Here is a 19,676-nt window from a genome sequence, read left to right as displayed (position 1 = left end):
TTAAAAGCGAGGCTAAAGCATCTGCACATTAAAGGGAATCTTTTACAAGGGTGCGCGGCCCTTGGAAAGGACTGTGAAGGCCTAAGCTGCATATTAAGCTCCTCGTCACGTCTCGGCCTTCGCATTCTCCTCACAACGCACGCGTCCGGTCGTTTATCAATAAAATAAACATGTGATCCCGACACCCGTCTAACGCTTGCCGTTAAGCTAGCGGAGGCATGAGAGTGCGGCCTACGCGAGTGTCCTTCTCATCACTGTCTCTCTCTCTCTCTCTCTCTCTCTCTCTCTCTCTCTCTCTCTCTCTCTCTCTCTCTCTCTCTCTCTCTCTCTCTCTCTCTCTCTCTCTCTCTCTCTCTCTCTCTCTCTCTCTCTCTCTCTCTCTCTCTCTCTCTCTCTCTCTCTCTCTCTCTCTCTCTCTCTCTCTCTCTCTCTCTCTCTCTCTCTCTCCATCACTCACTCACTCTTCTCTTTCAGCATGTCTTTCTCTACATCCGCATTCTTTCTGTCTTTCTTTCTCTCTTCTCTACTGCTTGTCTTCAGCTCTCATTTTTTCTGCTTTTCCATATTGGTTATCCACCCCCCCCCCCCAACAAAGAATTCACCACCTCCCTCCATCTCTCACCATGAGAGCTATTCAAACCAACCTTAGCCTCTTCTACTAGTACTTCTTTTCCTCCTCTCATCTAGCTCTCTCTCCATCCCTCCCCCTCTCTCGGGCATTGCTAATTAATCTGCGATGTACCAGACTCCCCCCGCCTCACAGAGCTCCACTTCTTCCTGTGTGAGCGCAGGAGCAGAGCGGCGTGGCGCTGAACGCGCCCGACCTGTGCCATCTCGAACAGTGGTACGGGTCTCTCAGCAGCGCACAGGCGCAGGTAGGGAGGCTCTTAATTGTCTGCTTTTTTTTTTTTTTTAATGCTGCCAGCCGTCTCGTTAAAGAAGCCCCTAGTTCCAAGGGGGCTGGGAGTGCAGTTGTGATTCTCCTTCACATGAGTAGTCAAGCATAAAACTAAAATCCTGCATGCAGAACTCCATGCATACATTCACAATCCACATCCATTCAAATGAAAATCCAGTACACTTCAGCGCCTAATATGTCCACGACTTCCTGAGTGTGTTTTGTTTGTGTGCATGTTTGTCTATGGGTGTGTGTGTGTGTTTGTCTATGGGTGTTTGTCTATGGATGTGTGTGCGTGTGTGCGTGTGTGCGTGTGTGCGTGCGTGCATGTTTTAGTTTGCTCGTGTGTGGTGGTTACTTGATGCTCAGGTCGACCATTGTCCCTCAGGAGCCCAGCGTCTCCAGTAAAGGCCGTTAGGGTTGTCCTTGTTTTTGTTGTTTGTGTTCATCTCTCTCTGCAGCTCCCCAGTCCGCATGTTTGTTTGTTGTGGTGCATCTTTTGTTTGCCGTCTTATCATTCCGTCTTTCACCTTCCCCGTTAGAAACACCCTTAGTAGTGCCTGTCCCTGACTTCTCATGAATTCCATCCTCAGAGATCAGTGGAGCAGCATAGCAATGCCCAGCAGGAAGTGTGTGTGTATATGTGTGTTACTGTCTGTCTCCAGGGACCAGCTGGGAGAGAGAGAGAGAGAGAGAGAGAGAGAGAGAGAGAGAGAGAGAGAGAGAGAGAGAAAGAGAGAGAGAGACCCTGTGGATCACCTAACCTACGTGAGATCTTATTTATGAAGCTCGCTGGTTCAAGTGCGACTCACAGTCAACAAAGGGCCGTGTGTATCCTCCGAAGCAGGGCCCCTGAGCGGGGAGTAGGCACAGCCTCTGCTCACAGGGTTGCCTCACAAGCGTTGGAGATAACTCCTCAGCAGGAGCAGTGCATTACTGTGGCCCAGTAGGCCACACACAGAAGGAGCCAAGGTTTTAACACACATACTGTATGGTAAACAGCTATGCACCTAGTGAGATGTTCAGACATCACTGGCTGTGTCTATGTGAAACTTTATTTGAAAATATATTTATTATTATTATTATTATTATTATTATTCACAGTGCGACATACCTATTTCTTAAATGTATGCCATCTGTGTCCTGTCAAATGCCTGCTGTAGAGGAAATACAGTGTAGTCTGAAAGCTTTGGCAATTTTTGATATTTTTGCCCCATTTTTACAACCAAAGCTAAGCTCGCACTCTTCTCAAAGACCTGAGCTATTGCGCCAAATGTCATCATTTCATGAGCACTGAAGTGTAAATTGAAGTGTAATATTAAACAGATGCTTTTCATCTGCATACTGTATATCTCTGGCATCGCAGTCAAGTTTCATGTGGATTGGTGCAGACTCTTGGGTACCTACAAGAACTACTGAAAAGTGTGTGTGTGTGTGTGCGCGTGCGTGTGTGTGTGTGGCAGAACGCACAGAGCCTTTAAACTTTATACTTGACTTTGGAGTCACATGCAGGAGCTGGTGTGCGGAGCCAGGCACACAAAGGGCATCCTACATCTAAAGATGTCGGTGGGAGAGCTCTCGCCCAAATGTCAAGTACGTGAGGCACATTGAAAACACCATGTAGCACACCGACAGCAACGACCAGCTCTCTGCAGCCATCAGGAGAAGGGGGGGGGGGGGGCAGGTTGCCAGATGTGGGGAGAGATGAGAGGGCAATGGAGAGAACACTATTAGCCTATGTACTGAGGAAACATGAGAGAGAGAAAGAAAGAAAGAAAGAAAGAAAGAAAGAAAGAAAGAAAGAAAGAAAGAAAGAAAGAAAGAAAGAAAGAAAGAAAGAAAGAAAGAAAGAAAGAAAGAAAGAAAGAAAGAAAGAAAGAAAGAAAAGAAAGAAAGAGAAAGAGAGAGAGAGAGAGAGAGAGAGAGAGAGAGAGAGAGAGAGGAAGGGGGCAGAAAAGGATTGACATCTGTATGAATTTATTCCAGGCCGGCTGAGATAAGGTCCAAATCAGATAGGCCGCTCCAGAATCTGGGGTATTCTGGTGTGAACTACAGTGGGTCGACTGTGTTTTATTAAACACAAGAGTGATAAAAAATCTAAATGATGTTAATAAAGGTCTGTGGAGACAGAGAGAACAGAGAGACAGACATAAAGATGAAGATCCTGGCAGAGAGCAAATTGAGGGCGAACACGAGACAATGACTGAGCGACTCAGTCCATTAGACAGAAAGACAGAACACCAGTGAGAGACTGAGGCCTAGTGCAAAGGGAGATGGGGGGAGGGCAATGGACAGATAGAGACAAATGAAAGACAGCGAGAGAGACGGAGAGATAAGGGACACTTCACTAAAAGGAAAGAAAGAAAGGAAGGAAGTACACTGAAGGAGACGGAGGGTAGGATTACAAAACTCCAGCAATAAACCACCCAATAAACCCAAATACAAACACACACACACACAGATAATGTAGTCACCTGCCTTGGCAAGTGTTTTTAAACACACACTGTGTTCGCTTTACACAATCACACGTGTGTGGTCATCAAAACCTGATAACTACAGTCAAAAGGATGCCAGTAGGATCATGTTTAATTTAATAAAGGTAATTCATCAGTGATTGTATTGTGCCTTATTTGTGCTATGTAATGCCAGTCGAGTGATAAGAAATTACACTTGACGTGAATAAGAGATGCCTGCTTGCCTTCAGCTCAGCCTCCTCATTAAGTCAGACTGCAGACAGTAACTAAATCAGCCTCGTGCGCTCTGTGAGGGAAACTGTCCATCATTTATTTAAAGTAGGCTCGGATGAAGCTGACTGCAGTCTGGACTACAGCCTGAGAGTCAGGCTTCATGTATGACTGTCCATACCATCCCTATAGAAAGGCACTAGCCCCTGACCATCCCTCAAAAGATGGATCCACAGGTATCGTACCCCCCTTCCTCTAACCGGAAGTGGGTCTGGGTTAGGCTTAAAGGATAATTCCGGTATTTAGCACTTTGAGTCCCTTTTCTGGTTTGTTTTGGGTCCTGTCTCGACTTTTTGACTCGTTTAGAATCACATTTAACTGCTTCAGAGTGGCTGGCTACAGGCATGCACAAACATGTCCTTAAAACGACCCTTAACGTTCGTTTTCAAAACTGTGAAACTCATCGAGGGGTCAGAGTCAAAAATGTATCTCGAAAAAGAAGGCACAAAAGTCTAGCAGAGTTTCGTGCAAAATTCATTTAATGACTCCACAGCGCAAAACCTGAACGGATGGCACGATCACACTACCGAAAAATAGTCAAATAATTTATACCACACCATCCACACACAGACCCTCTCAATGGCATCATAATGTGAAACTGTTGAAATGTTAAAATGTTAAATTCAACGCAATCTGATTTGCTGTCAGTGTTTCTATCATCCACACAATCACTCTGAAAATGATGTCCATCAATAATGTTCTTCATGTCAATATCATTATAGTGTGTGCCACACTATTTGCCACTCTTATGCCCTAAAGACAGATATTTAATCTTAATATTTAAACTACTGTAGACCAAACAAGAAAGCTGCAGACTACAACAATGTCTAACATATAAAAAATAATATAGCCCCTTGCTCTCTAAAGAGTACATTATGGTGCATACTTCCTTCGGTAACAGGGAACCTTTTCCAGGAAAAAGAGTTCCAAGTCATAGGCTATTATGTGCTTTTAATGGTTTTGGCTGTAATCAAGATGTTTTTTCAATATTGGTATAGTTATTTTTGACAGCGTGGATGGGCTTTTAGGTTGTAGGAAAAGGACCTACTTGGCAGTAGTGGTCATTGGCAGAGTATTTGCCTATTGATGTACTGCTTTCCAAACTAAATGTTGTGCTCTTACTAAAATCTGAAAAGACGACAAATGCCAATTGCGATTCAATACATAAATTTGAATCAGCAAGACACACAAAATGTCTGGGATTCAGTCCTGTAACTGCCTGACCACATACATGAGACATGAATCATTTAGGCCAAAGCACAATTCTGATATCTTCTGTATTTCCAGAAGCCAGAGAGGACTTGATCAAATAGCCTGTGTTTTTTGTTGATTGTCTTGTGCATTTATTTTGTCAGGATCTGATTCAACAGTCACTCCCTAACACGTCAATGTAAAATAGTCTGTCTATTATACCAATGTTAACACCCAACAGAGGGGTCGGTTTGAATTTGCACAAAGCAGATGCAGCCCCAGTCAGTATTCATCCTAGTGAATTAGTCTATGCACACAAGCCTGACATTCAAGTGTAGATTATTCCCCCCCCCCATAATTTCAAATGTGATTTTGTCTTACAAAATAAAGTCATAACTGGATTAAAATGCCACCTATCCTAACCCCCACTCTATCCCACCCTCCACCACCCTGCATTACTCCCCCACCCACACACTATATGAAGCTTTCCTTCCATGTACTTCAAAGACCTGTATATCTTTTTTTAATTAATGATAACAGAGGTATGATTACCTTGAAGCGTTCATCCTTGCACTGCAGCTAGCATAGCGGTTAATTAAAAGTGGACCAATGTATGCACTGTGTAACGATCCCTCCTGACCCCCGGAGATGATGCCACACCACACCTCATCACACCACTCTAAGTATAGGCAAAAAATGGACCATGGGGCAAAAAGCACTGCTTTGGTCAAAGTTGGCTAGCTCAGAGTCTAAAACATTTAAGAAGATTTTTTTCCAAATCTTCATTTTGTCATGATGCTATTGGCGCAAGATTCACCAGCACAGCACAAGCAAATGGGAACCATGAACTGTAATGTTGGGAACCGAACAATAAATGATGGAAGAGGACAACGGTGTGTGAGGTAACATGTGTTATTGAATTGTTATAAATGTTATTTTGGAGTTATATGTCCTTAATCTGACAGTGATGGGACGGCAGATTTTATGAGTTGACCACTACGTGTCTAATGAGAACATAGCTGAAACATGCTGGAAACCCACAACTGGACCAAATAAGAAAGCTCCGGACTGCAAGAATGTCTAACAGATAAAATAATATAGCCCAATTGCTCTCTAAAGAGTAAATTATATGGTGCCTACTTCCTTTGGTAACAGGGAAGCTTTTCCAGGAAAAAGAGTTTACAGTATCCAAGTCATAGGCTATTATGTGCTTCTAATGGTTTTGGTTGTAATTACAGTAAGATGGATTGTGAGATTAGTACAAGCTAAAGTTGAGGTTAGCATCTTTCCAATGAAACTCATGAAAGTCACAGATGTAATGGTGTGTTGAAGACGACGCGAGACAACCTGAATTATACACACAGCACCAACAAAAAAAGGTACAACCTACACTTCCTTACTGTCAAAGTAGTCCGGTGGACAGAAAGGTGAACCCGGAAATGTTGAGTACACCAAAGTTTTATGATAGAAATATATAGTATGGGTCCTTAGCATGCAGAAACTGGCGGATGCTAATTTGCATATGTTGGGCAATTTGTGTAATTCAGCTAATTAGCATAAATTAGCATAATCACCTATATTGATCATATTATAGGAGCTGCTTGGGCAAAATGGACAATGTTAGTATGTTTTTAGGGGTTACTGGAGATGCTGAGTCCATACCTGACATTTTCAAGATTCAAAATCACTATTTAAACATGGTTTGGTCACGTTCTTACTCTCATTAAGCTATTTTGCTGAGTATTTGGGGCCGATTTAGACAGATTTTTGGAGGATAAAAATGTTCAGTGTTCAGGAATAATTTGGATCCTCAAGTTATTTCTGAATTCCACAATAATTTTGAAAATAGCTATTCACTGGCCCTCTGCTGTGACTCACAATTGAGTAACAAAGTGAAGAACTAGCCTCTACTACTCCTCTCTGTCCTCATCCGTTGTCCTGTCGTCATCTTCTCCAGATTCTTCATCCCTGTCCTTCTGCTCTTTTTGCTGTGTTAATATATTGTAACATGTAACATCACTGCCTTTGCAGAAACAATCATTAGTACAGGCCAGGCCTGCAGTTGCACTTTCCAGATACATGTATACACAGTTTTAACCCAGCTGTGCAGTTACAGCTGATAACATCTAACAAATCAGGAGGAGCAACAGGACTTGAATCGAGGGTGGGCGAGTTCTTCTCCTTTCTTCACACCTGTCTTCTTACTCCATCCAAACGTGGTAATATCCACAGCCGGTGGATCAGGGCGGTCTGGTGCTTTCCAAAGCAGCACCTGTAGATGGGCACGTTTTCCATAGAGGAGCAAGTTGCGTTCTGTAGGAGACAGTGTCTTCAGTGCTGGAGGAGCCGGGAGTGGGAGACCTCTCCGCCAGGGATGGATCACTGCACGGGCCTACCGGGCCCAGGGACCTAAGGGGTCAGGGGGCCCTGAAGCCCAAGCCTTTGCATGAAATCATTGCCTCAATATCAACACATTATCAGGATGTAGGCTATGAATCTGATTGAATTTAGTATTGGCCACCAATGCACCAGCACCAGAATACAGGAAATCACATCAAACAAATTAAAACATTTCTGAGGGAGGACCCCCAAACCCCCCTTCCACATATGCAACAATTAGTGGGGGGCCCTTAATACATCTGGGCCCAGGGGCCCGAAAGTTCATAATCCGTCCATGCTCACCGCTAGGTGGAGGCCCAAGCAAAAGGATCCAAAAAGAGCCCTTGCAAGGGGTACTAAAAAGCTTACAGAGGCCTTCAGTAGAGACCAGCCGTCACCTGGGCCTGGCTACGGGAGGAGTGCTTGCCTGAAGAGGGTCTCGATGCAGTGGCCACGGCGGAGAAAGACTTCACGCGACCGGGAGAGCGGCCTGAGGAAGCAGCCTTGGAAGATGAGGTGGTGACGCCGGCCTGGGCGCTGACTTCACCGCGAGAAGACCTGGAGCCCCTGCCCCCGCCGGGCGGCTTTAGGCTGGAGTTGCCGGTGGCCCTGGCTGCGGTTGGGCAGCCTCGGTGGAAGGGCCCTCTGAAAAACTGAACTGTAAGTCTTTGGGTGCGTGTGGGAGGCACCATGCTGTGCGGGCGCCTGTTCGAGTTGGCCTGTTCGCTGGCGCTCTTTAGAAAAATAAGGGGAAAAATAGTTTGTTGTGTGAAATCCGATGCCACGAGCCAGAGAGATGGTCGAGGCCTTGGCGCGACCGTGGCGGAGTGGAGCGGGCGGGAGCAGCGGAGGACAGCTCTGCGACAAGGCAGCAGAAGAGGGACACCAACGTCGGTAGCTGTAGCCTGATTGCGTAGCGTGGTCCGGCTGCGATGGAGCTGGAGTCTGCTGCCCCGACTGGCAAGACGACGGAGCGGAGCGTCGGAGGTGTGGTGCCGGTTACGGTGCTCAGTGCCGGGGGGGTCTGTGGCAGTGGAGGCTAGGCCCCGCCAGGTGTTGGAGGAACGTTGCTGTGGTGCACACTGCGAAAGAGCGACCTGAGGGCGTTCGCTGGGGACGAGCGGCGATGGCCAGGTGACTGCCAGCACGCCCGCATTGGGCTGCTGGTGGTCGTGGTCGTGAGTAGGGCTCTTGTGGTGTGTGCACCCCACCTGCTGTGTGGCAGAGACTTTGCTGGACTGAATGTGGGAACGCCCACGCCGAGGACGGCAATGGCTTGTTGGGGGAACTGTGTAGCGTGCTGGACTGTGCTTGAAATTCCCACAATGTTTTGCGCTGGGGATTCTGGGAGAACTTTGGGGTTGTTAATATGTGTGCTTGTGCCTTTATGGTGTGGCATCCAACCCTATGTGTGTAAGGTGCGAGTGTTCTTGACTTCCCTAGCGTGTGCTATGTTCTGTGCCTATGTCCCTGCTCCCGACCTTTAAGAAAACTTTTGATTAGACAACGCTGTCTCATCAATTGTATTAAATCTGCTTAGCATCATTAGCATGCTGCACATATATGTTAAAGCTCTTGCATTCAAGTTGAATGATCATCTCAATACCAATGTTTCCCAAAAGGGCATGTCCCAAGGAGAACAATATTACCTTAAACACACATGAGGAAACTGAACAGTCCAATCAGTAGACTATGATAAGCTAGCCAACTATGCTACTTTGTTTACAATATTTCCAGGCTTCAACCAGACAGCTGAATGTGGTAGAGTTATAATAGAAATAGTAGGCCTAAGCTAAAGGCTAATCTGCATAAAGTGTGCTGTCATAAATATCAGACATTCAGTATTCTCTCTTTTTATATCAGGATATAAAATAATACAGATATATTATATTGTAGTCTAGCGACCCCCCCCCCCCTCCAAAAAAAGAGGTTTGTATCAAACCGTTGGTCAAAAATCACGATACGAATCGAATTGTTAAGTTGGTGTATTGTTACAGCCCTACTGTATATCGCTACAGCCCTATCCTCCAAAAATCTGTTTAAATTGGACCAAAAAACGTGACCAAACCAAGTTTAAATAGTGATTCTGAATCTTGAAAATGTCAGATATGGACTCAATATCTCCAGTAACCCCTAAAAACATACTAACATTGTCCATTTTGGCCAAGCAGCTCTTATAGTATGATCAATATAGGTGATTATGCTAATTTATGCTAATTAGCTCAATTACACAAATTGCCCAACATATGCAAATTAGCATCCGGCAGTTTCTACATGCTGGGAACCTATACTATATATTTCCATCATAAAACTTTGGTGTACTCAACATTTCCGGGTCCACAATGGGGCTCTATGGGCTGTCCACCGGACTAAAGGGGGACCTGCCAAGAAAAGTTTGTGAACCCCTGCTGTATGTGCATAGACCAGCCCGGAATGGCAAACACTTCAAATCTTCCTGACGCTTTGCTGCTGGCCTTTACTAAACCGCACACTCTCAGTGTGCCGCAAAAGGCCAAGGTCTTCATATCAGCCAGGCCTGCATACTCAGATATTACACCTTGCCCTCCTGAGGCCTTCAAAAGGTCTCCGCAAGCCATATAACCAAGGATTCAGGCCATACTGAGTGCGTTCATATACGTTAACCCTAAACCCACCGGCAGCTCAATGCCACCCATATGGTTCCCAGTACAGAATAGGGAGAGAGAGCAAGACAAACAGCATTTGTAGGAGAGTGAGAAACATGAGGAGAGAAGGAGAAAGTCTGATATTCACATTAAACACTAACCTATTACACTAATGCAACGTTTCCAGGTCCGGGACAGATACTTGACAAATTACTTACTGTAGCCCATTCTCCAACGCAAAACATAATTAATACAATTTCCCTTCCAATTCTAATCTTTTTTAGCATGGTTGTCTGCAAAGTTCTCCCTAAAGGGCTTCGACGTGTCCTCAGTGACTCCTAACAACACAGCGAGAAGAACTTTCTCCACTCAGCCATCTCTGGGGCAGACTACTCCGAACACCAGACAGTTTTTCTGCTGCGTCTGCAGTAGGGCTGTACGCTGAGAAACCTGACGTACCCAAGAAACCTCTTGATTAAACGGCTTCCGTCTTGGTGAATTAACAGCCTTTGATTTTACAGAGCTGAAAGGACACCCTCAGTGTACACTCACGAACACAATACAATACAGGAATAAAAGACTAACTGGTGATAAAAGGCTAAAATTACTCATCTAGATCAAAACTAAAAGCAAATGACATTAAAGAACTCATTTAATACACACAGGGAAGAGAGACTTAGACACATCTCTAAAACCTGGGATATGGTCTCTCTTTTAGGCATTCTTTCAGATTGTATTATTGTTTTGTACTATTACCATCATTATTACAATTACAACTATTAAGGTAGCATAAAAGTTAAAGGTGCTCTAAGCAATGTTACGCGGTTTCTAAGCTAAAACATTTTTTGTCGCATACAACAATCATCACTTCACCATCTACTAGCTGCCTGTGTCCTGAATACACTGTCAAAAAACGCCATCTCTGTGGACAGCCCAGGCTCTAAAAACGGCAACCAAAACAACTCGGTCCATCCTGGACCATATAAACATAAACTGTTTGTTCCAGTCAATCACCAACGAGATGCGCGTTTAGGAGAGTTTCAATTGCACGAGAGGGAATTGAACACGGAAACATGAGAGGGAGGGGGAGGGATCAGCGAGCTAGCTCTCTGTTTTGTTTGAACGTCAACAGAAGTGACGTTACCCAACATCTCTTAGAACACCTTTAAAGCAGCACTAAAGAAGATTTGCTCTCGGGGTCCCCCTACAGTTGAGAAGCGCAATAATAAACAAACTAAATGTGTGTCTTTTGTTATAAAGTATGAACATAACTCCAATACAATAGAGAGGGAATGCACCGACAGCAGTCTGTAGAAAGAGATCTTCTCGATTTCGATTTCATAGTGGCAGTGTTCCTACCTGAACGCAAAAGTTGCTAGGTCGGTAATGACCTATAGAGGGCCGCTTAGACAATGGCAGAAGTGCCGTTCATCATGTTATGAGTTTATGTGCCATCAAAATGATTTTGGAAACAACACTCTTAAAGGTGCCTTTAAGGCAGTGGTTCAGAAAGTTTAGCTGTATTCATGTCACTGAGAAGTTTCTGGTTTGAATCTCACGTCTCTAAAATTGCAAAAGATTGCAGCCCGACCACTTTATCCAGATCAGTTGGCCGGCTCATCCATGGGCCTCCGAACTATGCACCCGTGTGTGTGTGTAGTTGAACATATGCCATATGACATAAAACACAAGTATGGTAAATAAGTAGCTGCAGTCTGTATTATTTATGGATGCAAAAAATCATTAGTATACTCTGCTGTGACACTCTTGAACAGTCATTATTATAATGCCCCTCAGTGTATAGCCCATAAACACTGCTTTATGATTTCTGTACTTTATGTATTTCTGTTTTTGAATGTGTTGTGTTTTATCTTATTCTCAATGCTGTTGCTGTTAGTGGTGATGCTGGTGATCTCGGCAGTGTTGTTGTTGTCGTTGTTGTTGTTGTTGTCGTTGTTGTTGTTGTTGTTGTTGTTGTTGTTATTTTGGACTGTGCTGGAACTCACCTCGTTCTGCAGCTCTTCATCACTCTTCTGCGAGGCCAGCATCTCAAACAGGGAGGTGCAGAGCTCCTCAGGGCTGGAGGAGATCATGTTCCCAGCGTTCTGGTACTTCTCCACCTCGTCCCTGAGGACGCATGCGCCAGCGTCTCCCGCGGCCACCCCTCGGCCTCCACCGCTGCCCCCCGCCTGTGCCCCAGAGCCGGACGCCTGGCCACGGCCTCCGCCCACGTGGTTATTTAGGAAGCCCTGGAAGCCCAGGGCGACGGTGTCCTCGTCGGGGACGTCCAGCCAGGGCGGGGGCTCGTGGCAGTCCAGTGTGTAGCCGTCGTGGGAGAAGGCGATGTTGCGGCCGAAGGCGTTGGTGGCAGCGTTGGAGGCGCGGCCAGCGTTCTGGGTGTGGACGAACGCCTCCGTCTGCACCTCGCCAGCCGAGGTCACGAGGTGCAAAACGGATGCCAGGCAGGCTTCGGCGGCAGTGGCGGGGAAGGGGCCGAACATGTGCCGGATGGCGCGGGTCTCCTCAGCACCCAGCTGCTCCCGGCCCAGGAACGTCTCGAACAGGAAGACGGCCGCACCCTCAATGGCGTCCTGGCCATGGTCCGTTCCAACTGTCACAGAGGTGGACACGCGAGAGGGGAGAGAGACATTAGATATTACAGGATGTCAAACACGCACCTAAAAATAGCTGATCATTCCAGTTTCTTTGAAGGGTCCAGTATGCTCTTGATCCCTTCAGTGTGTAAGTGATGTGTCAGAACACGTCCACAATCTCACATGTCTGCACTTGTCTGCTACATGAATTTAGAGGGATGATGTGCTGGGAGGAATAAAAGGGACTGAGCTTTTTCTTGCTCATTTAGGTTTGGGGCAATTCAAACGAGCCTATAGCTTAATAATGGGAATCAGGACTAATTGTCCAATTAGAGTGAGAAAATGTCAGTGAGGAACAGAGGAGTAGGGGAAAGCTTAAGAGAACAGTGGAAGATGAGAAAGGTTTAAACCAATTAAAATGGTCTGAAAGCATCTATCTCTCCCTCCCTCCCTCCCTCCCTTTCTTTCGTTCGCTCCCTCTCCCTCTCCACCCCTTTTGCCTGTGTCACACTGTAATTGCTCATTTCCATGGATTCCAGGGAGTTTTTTAACTGTCCGTTTTCACTGTATATGATTGGCGATTGAAACAGCAACAGACAGACATAGAAAGATGGGGAGACAGGGGGATGGAGGGATAGAGAGAGAGAGAGTAAAATAAGGTTAGGAAGGATAGAACAACAACAGAGAGAAAGATGGAGCGATAGAGGGATGTAGAGACCAGAATGTCCAGAAAGAGGGTGCTAAACACCCACAGCATTATGGACAAGTAGCCAGAGAGACAGAGACAGAAGAATGGGCCCCCACCACAAAAACACATCTGCAGGCCTTTTGATTGCAAGGTACATACTTGCTTCTGTTAAGAGTGAGTCATGACTCACTCTGAAAGAAGCAATTATTTACCTTGTAATCAAATCAACCAAATCAAACCAGTTGACTTTCCCAGGTGCATTTTGCCTGCCCGACTGTATCCACATTCTGTACACGCGGCCTTCGCTAATCGAGCTGCCACTCCATCATTTCCCGGCATTGGGGGCACGCTGACCCATCGTTTCCACATGCGCCGAAACTGGGGAGGCAGAGCCGAGAGAGTGCAGCACTGTTAGAGTGGATTTACTTTTTCTCCACTGAACAGAGCCAAGCAGCAGCTGCGCTCCAAATACTCAGTGACACGTCCAGTCAAATTCATGACTGAACTAATTGGATTCCTTTGTTTTCTGTCTGTCAAAATCTACAGTGAAGCCAATAGAGCCCAACATAAGCGACGTCAGAAAGGATGTGTGCACACACTGTAGTCATATCTCTCCAAGAAACTACTCAGTCCCTTTTTCATCATGAACAACCTCCCCAACAAGATGGCGAGGAAGAAATAATAATAAAAAAAAAAACTCCTTCAAAAAAAAAAAAAACTCCTTCAAAAAGGTCTTTCACCCACCCACCTCTCTTCCTCTACCCCATCTCTCTCTCTCTCTCTCTCTCTCTCTCCTTTCCTCCTCTGCACTCTCTGCTCTCTACATGGGGTACCTGCTGGGGCTCTAATATTCTTCGAAGATGCAGCGGGATTAGGAGCAAGCGAGCAAGGACCCTGCCAGGTTCCAATCCCAGCCCCGCTGTTTCTCGCATGCCCACCCACCAAACAACACCCCCACCCACCCTCAGCCTTGGAATAGTAATGCAGGCAGCGGCAGAGGCCCAGTGTGGAGCCCTGTTTGAGCTGAGCCGGGGCTGTACGGCTGGGGTGGTGGTTGGGGGGATTTGCATCTAATCTAATTATAAAGCACGTCATGACAGCTAAATGGCATTGTGGAGCTGGTCGCCGCGGCGACACTATGTGATCTGATGCTTTTTATTTTGCATGCTAGGTGAATTTAAGTAGCAACCCACACATATGGGCACAGGCACAGGCACACGCAAGAGCACTTACACACACACATTCTGCCCTCTCCAACCCTCTATGACTCACCCCCCTTTAATGAGTAGAGAAGGTGGACCCCTATGACCAGCTGCCCACAGACTTCTGCCATGTTCATCTCCTTTAATTTTACCTTTTAAGAAGGCCACGGGTGGTCTTTAATTAAAATTATTGTACATCGGTAATGTGGAAATTAATGCCAACACAACAATGGTTCAACTGCACACACCATGCTGTCATGACACTGATTTTCACTGTAAATCTTTATTTAACATTATTATTGTTCTGTACTGCAGTAACTTACTACTCCTTAATGGCTCAGAATACAAGCCCATTTCTAAAAAAGTTAGGATGCTGTGTAAAATGTAAATCGTGTAAACCCATTCTCAAATAAAACTGATTTTGAATGGGGACGGGGGGCAACGAAAGGCTGAAAAAGAAAAGAAAGGGGGAAAAAAAAACGTTTAACAACACATTACAACTATTGGAATGTGACATATTACCAACTGTCACGTATGTCCAACCTCTTACGTGTATGTGCTAATTTCTATACAAACCAAGACGGCGGATTCCTAAAGAAACGCAAGCACCCACACCATACGTTTATCTAAATTAGCTATGTACCAAAAATTACATTTTATCGTGACTCAAAGAGCTGTAAACAGTGTTGTAAGGCTGCGTGTACAAATCCGCTTGGAGCTCCAGTGGAATTTTGAATTGCTGACGAGAATTCTTGGGCTAACCGTTGATGTGCTGTGAGAAAGGTTGGGAATAAGCACCCAGCAGCCCAGCACTAAACTCAGAGCGTGGTAAACAAAATCGGATATTTCAGGCAGTAAAAGCCCCGGTAAGAACCAAACTAGATTTTGTTCAAATCTACACACCTATGGCTACTGAAAAATGTAAGGTTAATTTAGCAAATGTTATTTTGAAGTATTAAAAACATTGTTGTTTTAGAATTTGAAATGGTTGGTAATTAGCAGGTTTACGATAATTAGGTTAACTGACACCATGATTGTGTGTAAAAAGAGCCTCCCAGAGAGGCTCTCAGAAGAGGTTGAGCACTCTGTGAAAAAATGTGCCGTCAAATAATGTAACAATATAAGACAAATGGTCCTCAATGTAAAATTGCAAAGAATACAGGTTCAAAAAATATGTATCATTCAGACAATGTTATGAAGGACATTAATATTTCAGGAAAACAAACTACATTCTGCACATACTATAACAGTATGGCACATAGTAGAAGAGTCAATGTATAAAATGAACTGCTTGCAATCCAGACCGGTCACATTTTGCGCATCCTGAAAACTTAGAACACGACGACAAGAAGACGCCAGACTTTTGAACATAGTGCTCTGTCTGTAAATGAGACAACTCAGCAAAATAAAACTATTAGCTTTAGAGACTTCCCTGCTCATTATTAGAGAATGTGTGTTGATTACCTCAACTGTAGCTAACATTACAGTTTTTTTTCAAATGCTTACACACTAAATCTTTGCTTGTCACACAATTTTCTAAACATGTCTTCCAAACATCACAACCCCACACCAAATGTGCAAAACCATACACTAATTCTCAGTGTTTGAATCAGTTTTCAATTGACTAAAACATTTTGCAAAACACCACACACAATTTTCTACTTAACACACAAAAATCGAACAGGAAGTAACTTGATTTCATTTTTCAAACACAACCCATCAAAATGCCACACTTATTCACCAGTGCTTCACTCTCTCTCCTCACATGTGTAAACACTCTTTACTTTACTGAACACCATCCAATCATTGCCTTAGTATAGGCCTATGAGTAGACATACTGTACTCTCTATGTAGGTATGGACCCTCTCAATCTGCTCCTAGAGGATTTACAGTTGAAATGTTCAGAACCAATGCAGATACTTTGAAAGGAATGTTCTACAAAAAGTCAACTTTATGTACAGTAAAACTTGTCTTTACTATATTTTTGTGTCTCCCCAAGTTACCATTAGCTCAAATTGTTTTATAGACCTATGAATACATACACAACCCCCCCCCACACACACACACACACAAACACAAAAAAAAGCAAAGTAGTTTCAGAGTAGTCAGTCATTTCCGTCTTACAGTAGGCAAAATCAGCTTTTTCAGAACTCCATGTACATCTGGTGGTCATTGTATTTTGCTTTGCTTTGTTCTTGTTGGCTGTAAAATACTGTATTTGCAACAGCAAATTATTTGCGAAAAATCACTATTTTTGGTTTCAATAATACTGTGTATTTCAACTTCTCTCTGTACAGTAACTTTCACTCTTGTATGGAAATACATAAAGGCTATGAAAGACAGAAGAGCGTTAGGTTTTGAGCAACAGTGTGTACATGATGTATCCAAAATGTCATATTATGAAAAAGTGTTTGTAATGTGAGGCGAATGTTTGCTTTAAAGATGTGTTTTTGACATTTTGAATGTTGTGTGTCATTTTGCTGGAGATTTGAGACATTTTCCATTTTGTGTGGGTTTTGTGTGTGGAGTTTTGAAAAATAGACACAGAGTTTTGAAAACGTGTGTAAACAATTGTAAAAAACTGTAAGGAGAGTGAAATGATTACCTATATGTTTAGCAGACTGTAGGACACTTTTAAGCTCCTGTTGAGCGGTCAGCTGGTCTTTCTTGTCCAGGTGCTGGGTGAAAAACTGGACGATCTTCTGCCAGGTTAGGCCCTCTTTGGCGAATCGTCTCTGTCTCTTCAGACGCTTGGCCTGCAGAGAGAGCGTTCATCAATGGGCAGTTCTGGCAGACATTGTACACTGTAGCATGTGAAAAGCTCTGGCAGACATTGTACACTGTAGCATGTGAAAAGATGGATACAGCTCTGATAGACACTGTACACAGCTTGGCCTTAACAGTTATTAATTCAAACTTTATTTTCACATGAAACAAACTTTTGTAAAGTGACTAAAAGAGAAAAACAAATCCGAGCTGATCGCCATCATTGACATTCATATCATCAAGCACCTGACTCACTGCATAAGAATGTGTACAGAAACCTGGAGTATGGCAAGTGTGGCTGTTGGCCCTTATTCCTCCTCCCAGTGGCCTGGAGGTTAATTAAATAATGGACATTTCTGTTTAAACTCCTCCACATGGGCCCTTCAAGAGGCAACCACCACCATACACCAACTCACAATAAACAGCCAGCACGGCAGACATAACCCACTTCTCAAACATGTGTCCTTCAACAGCACATGAATACCAAAAGAAGCTTGAATCACACTGAAGGTCAAAATGTATGTCAAAACATATAGGTTGGGGGAGGGGGGCATAAACATACATATTTATAAGAGCTAGGGCGTGTTTTTCTCATTTGAATAAGTTTGACCCTGAGCAGCCCTGAGGTGGCCTAAAGGCCTAGGGCTCCGACTGCTCCAGGGTCTTGGTTACAGGTGAATTGCCAATATTACAGCGACAACGTATCAGCATTCTTCCGTCCTCTAAAGTCTCCCTTCGAGGTAGGTCAGATGCTTTAACACACACAGAGAGAGAGAGAGAGAGAGAGAGAGAGAGAGAGAAACAGACACACACACACAAACACACGCGCGCATATCTATAATCTTAAAACAGCAGATTTAGAGAGGATTTATGATAAGGAAAAGAGCAAGGTGATCCCAATCCATATTATATTGTCTCTGGTGCAGACACACAAGTAAAGTGACACAACAGTAGAGCAGAAGTGAATGGTGTGCCACTTCAAGGTGAAAGCTAGAGGATCAACAGAGTTAATCTAGAGACATGTCTCTTACAGCTTCGTGCATGTTTTAAAAAGTTAACTTCATACAGGTGTTCAAGTCATATGGAATAGTGTCTTACAAAGTAACAGAAGAAATAGAATGCCATAAGGTGAAATATGCAAGGGATAATGAACAACAGCGTTTGGGTGGAGAAGTTTGCTGATAACATTTTTGATCTGTCTATCACTCTTGCCTTCAGGTCATACTCGTCTTCTGGGATGTCCTCTTTCTTGGTGACGTTGGAGAAAGAGCGCAGAGCGCCGGTAAGACGGGGCGGAGACATTGATCCTCCAAACCGTGGACCATAGAACGTGGATCTGACTAGCGGGCTGATCTGAAAATAAGAATAACAAAAATTATGACACAAAAACGTCTGAAATAAGTAAGCAGTGCAGTTGAATATACAGTAGCCTATATCGGTTACATTACTATTTAATTACTATTTGATTTTGTTTAATATGCATGTATTCCTGTATGGATGCATCCTATGCATGTATTCTACAGTCTATACATTTCTGGCACACATAATTGCAGTATGCTGGACTGATATCTATGTAAACTCACAAGAGAGAACACGTAAGTCCCTTACAAAATCTTTGCTACAATCCAGGTTAACCGATAGCTCTCCGACTGTTTGATAACTGTGTTGCACAACTAGCCAACAACAGGCAGTCACACTGACTTGGAAACAGGGCAGCTGACCGGGAGTGTTGTGTGTACTTTGGTTATCACACACTAAAATACAGAGAAAACACGACCTGTAAATCTGTGCAGACTGATGTAATCATGTCAATTCAGATAGAATAACGCAATGGCACTTAAATTACATTTTATGTAATCGATCTTCAGTTACAGAACGGTTATGTCACTCAGAGTCACAGGTTTCAATTGTCATGTCTCAACTGACGTTTACTTGACAGTGAGGGTAAAAGTCAGCCCACTTAGCAGACGGCTAACGTTAATCAAAACCTCACATATGATAGGAAATATACACTCTCTAATGCCGTCTTGCTTTTAATGAGTATACTGCTATTTAGAGAGCTGTCCGTTCAGAAAAATGCAAAATTCCTGCTGCTAGCTAGCGACTAACGTTACTGAACCAACAACGTTAGCGCTCAAAGCTACCAACAACTGCTAGCAAACAAACACTGTCACCAACTTTGCTACGGTTTTTCTTTCACACAAACAGACTTTATTTCAACGTTTAATACCACAAAGCAGAAGAGTAGGCATGACCCCTTATTAAACACTTAATACACAGATATTAACTTGTATCGGCATACTTTCCCCTCACCGGCTTTCACTTACATTTCACTCCACAATATTCTGCGTGGAACTTCAAAGCCTGTGAAGCTGTACTGAGGCAGCATGAGAACGAAAGGCTTCATGGTTAATGTAGTTTACTTTCGCGTGTCCAAAACGGATTTCGACAGTACAAAAACTTCAATGCCCAGCGATAAACCAGGAAGTGCCTTGCGGGGCAATACATTTAAGGTGGGAGCAATCAAACTCCGATAAAGTGATTCTTTAAATTATATAGCCTACCAATAATCGATTTTTTATTATGAAGT

The 19,676-nt window shown here is 44.1% G+C and overlaps 1 protein-coding gene across 1 annotated transcript in view; it reads right to left on the bottom strand.

Annotated features, from left to right (window-relative positions):
* Nucleotides 1-19,469, bottom strand: part of ascc3 (activating signal cointegrator 1 complex subunit 3) — a 182,122-nt gene extending 162,653 nt beyond the window's left edge. The window contains exons 1-4 of the mRNA XM_076280576.1: nucleotides 19,414-19,469; nucleotides 18,293-18,439; nucleotides 16,926-17,070; nucleotides 11,843-12,447 (exon numbers count right to left, since the gene is read on the bottom strand). Of these exons, the coding sequence (XP_076136691.1) occupies nucleotides 11,843-12,447; nucleotides 16,926-17,070; nucleotides 18,293-18,388 (846 nt within the window). The 5' untranslated portion in view covers nucleotides 18,389-18,439; nucleotides 19,414-19,469. The remainder of the gene's footprint in view (nucleotides 1-11,842; nucleotides 12,448-16,925; nucleotides 17,071-18,292; nucleotides 18,440-19,413) is intronic.
* Between the last annotated feature and the right edge of the window lie 207 nt (nucleotides 19,470-19,676).

Source organism: Alosa pseudoharengus, unplaced genomic scaffold, assembly GCF_046254945.1.
Source record: "Alosa pseudoharengus isolate Yale_2024_CS ecotype anadromous, Long Island Sound unplaced genomic scaffold, YU_APseudo_1.1 YU_APseudo_1.1_scf_12, whole genome shotgun sequence".
Taxonomy (NCBI): domain Eukaryota; kingdom Metazoa; phylum Chordata; class Actinopteri; order Clupeiformes; family Clupeidae; genus Alosa; species Alosa pseudoharengus.
The sequence above is the reverse complement of the archived record's forward strand: the minus strand, read 5'-3'. Positions and strand labels throughout refer to the sequence as shown.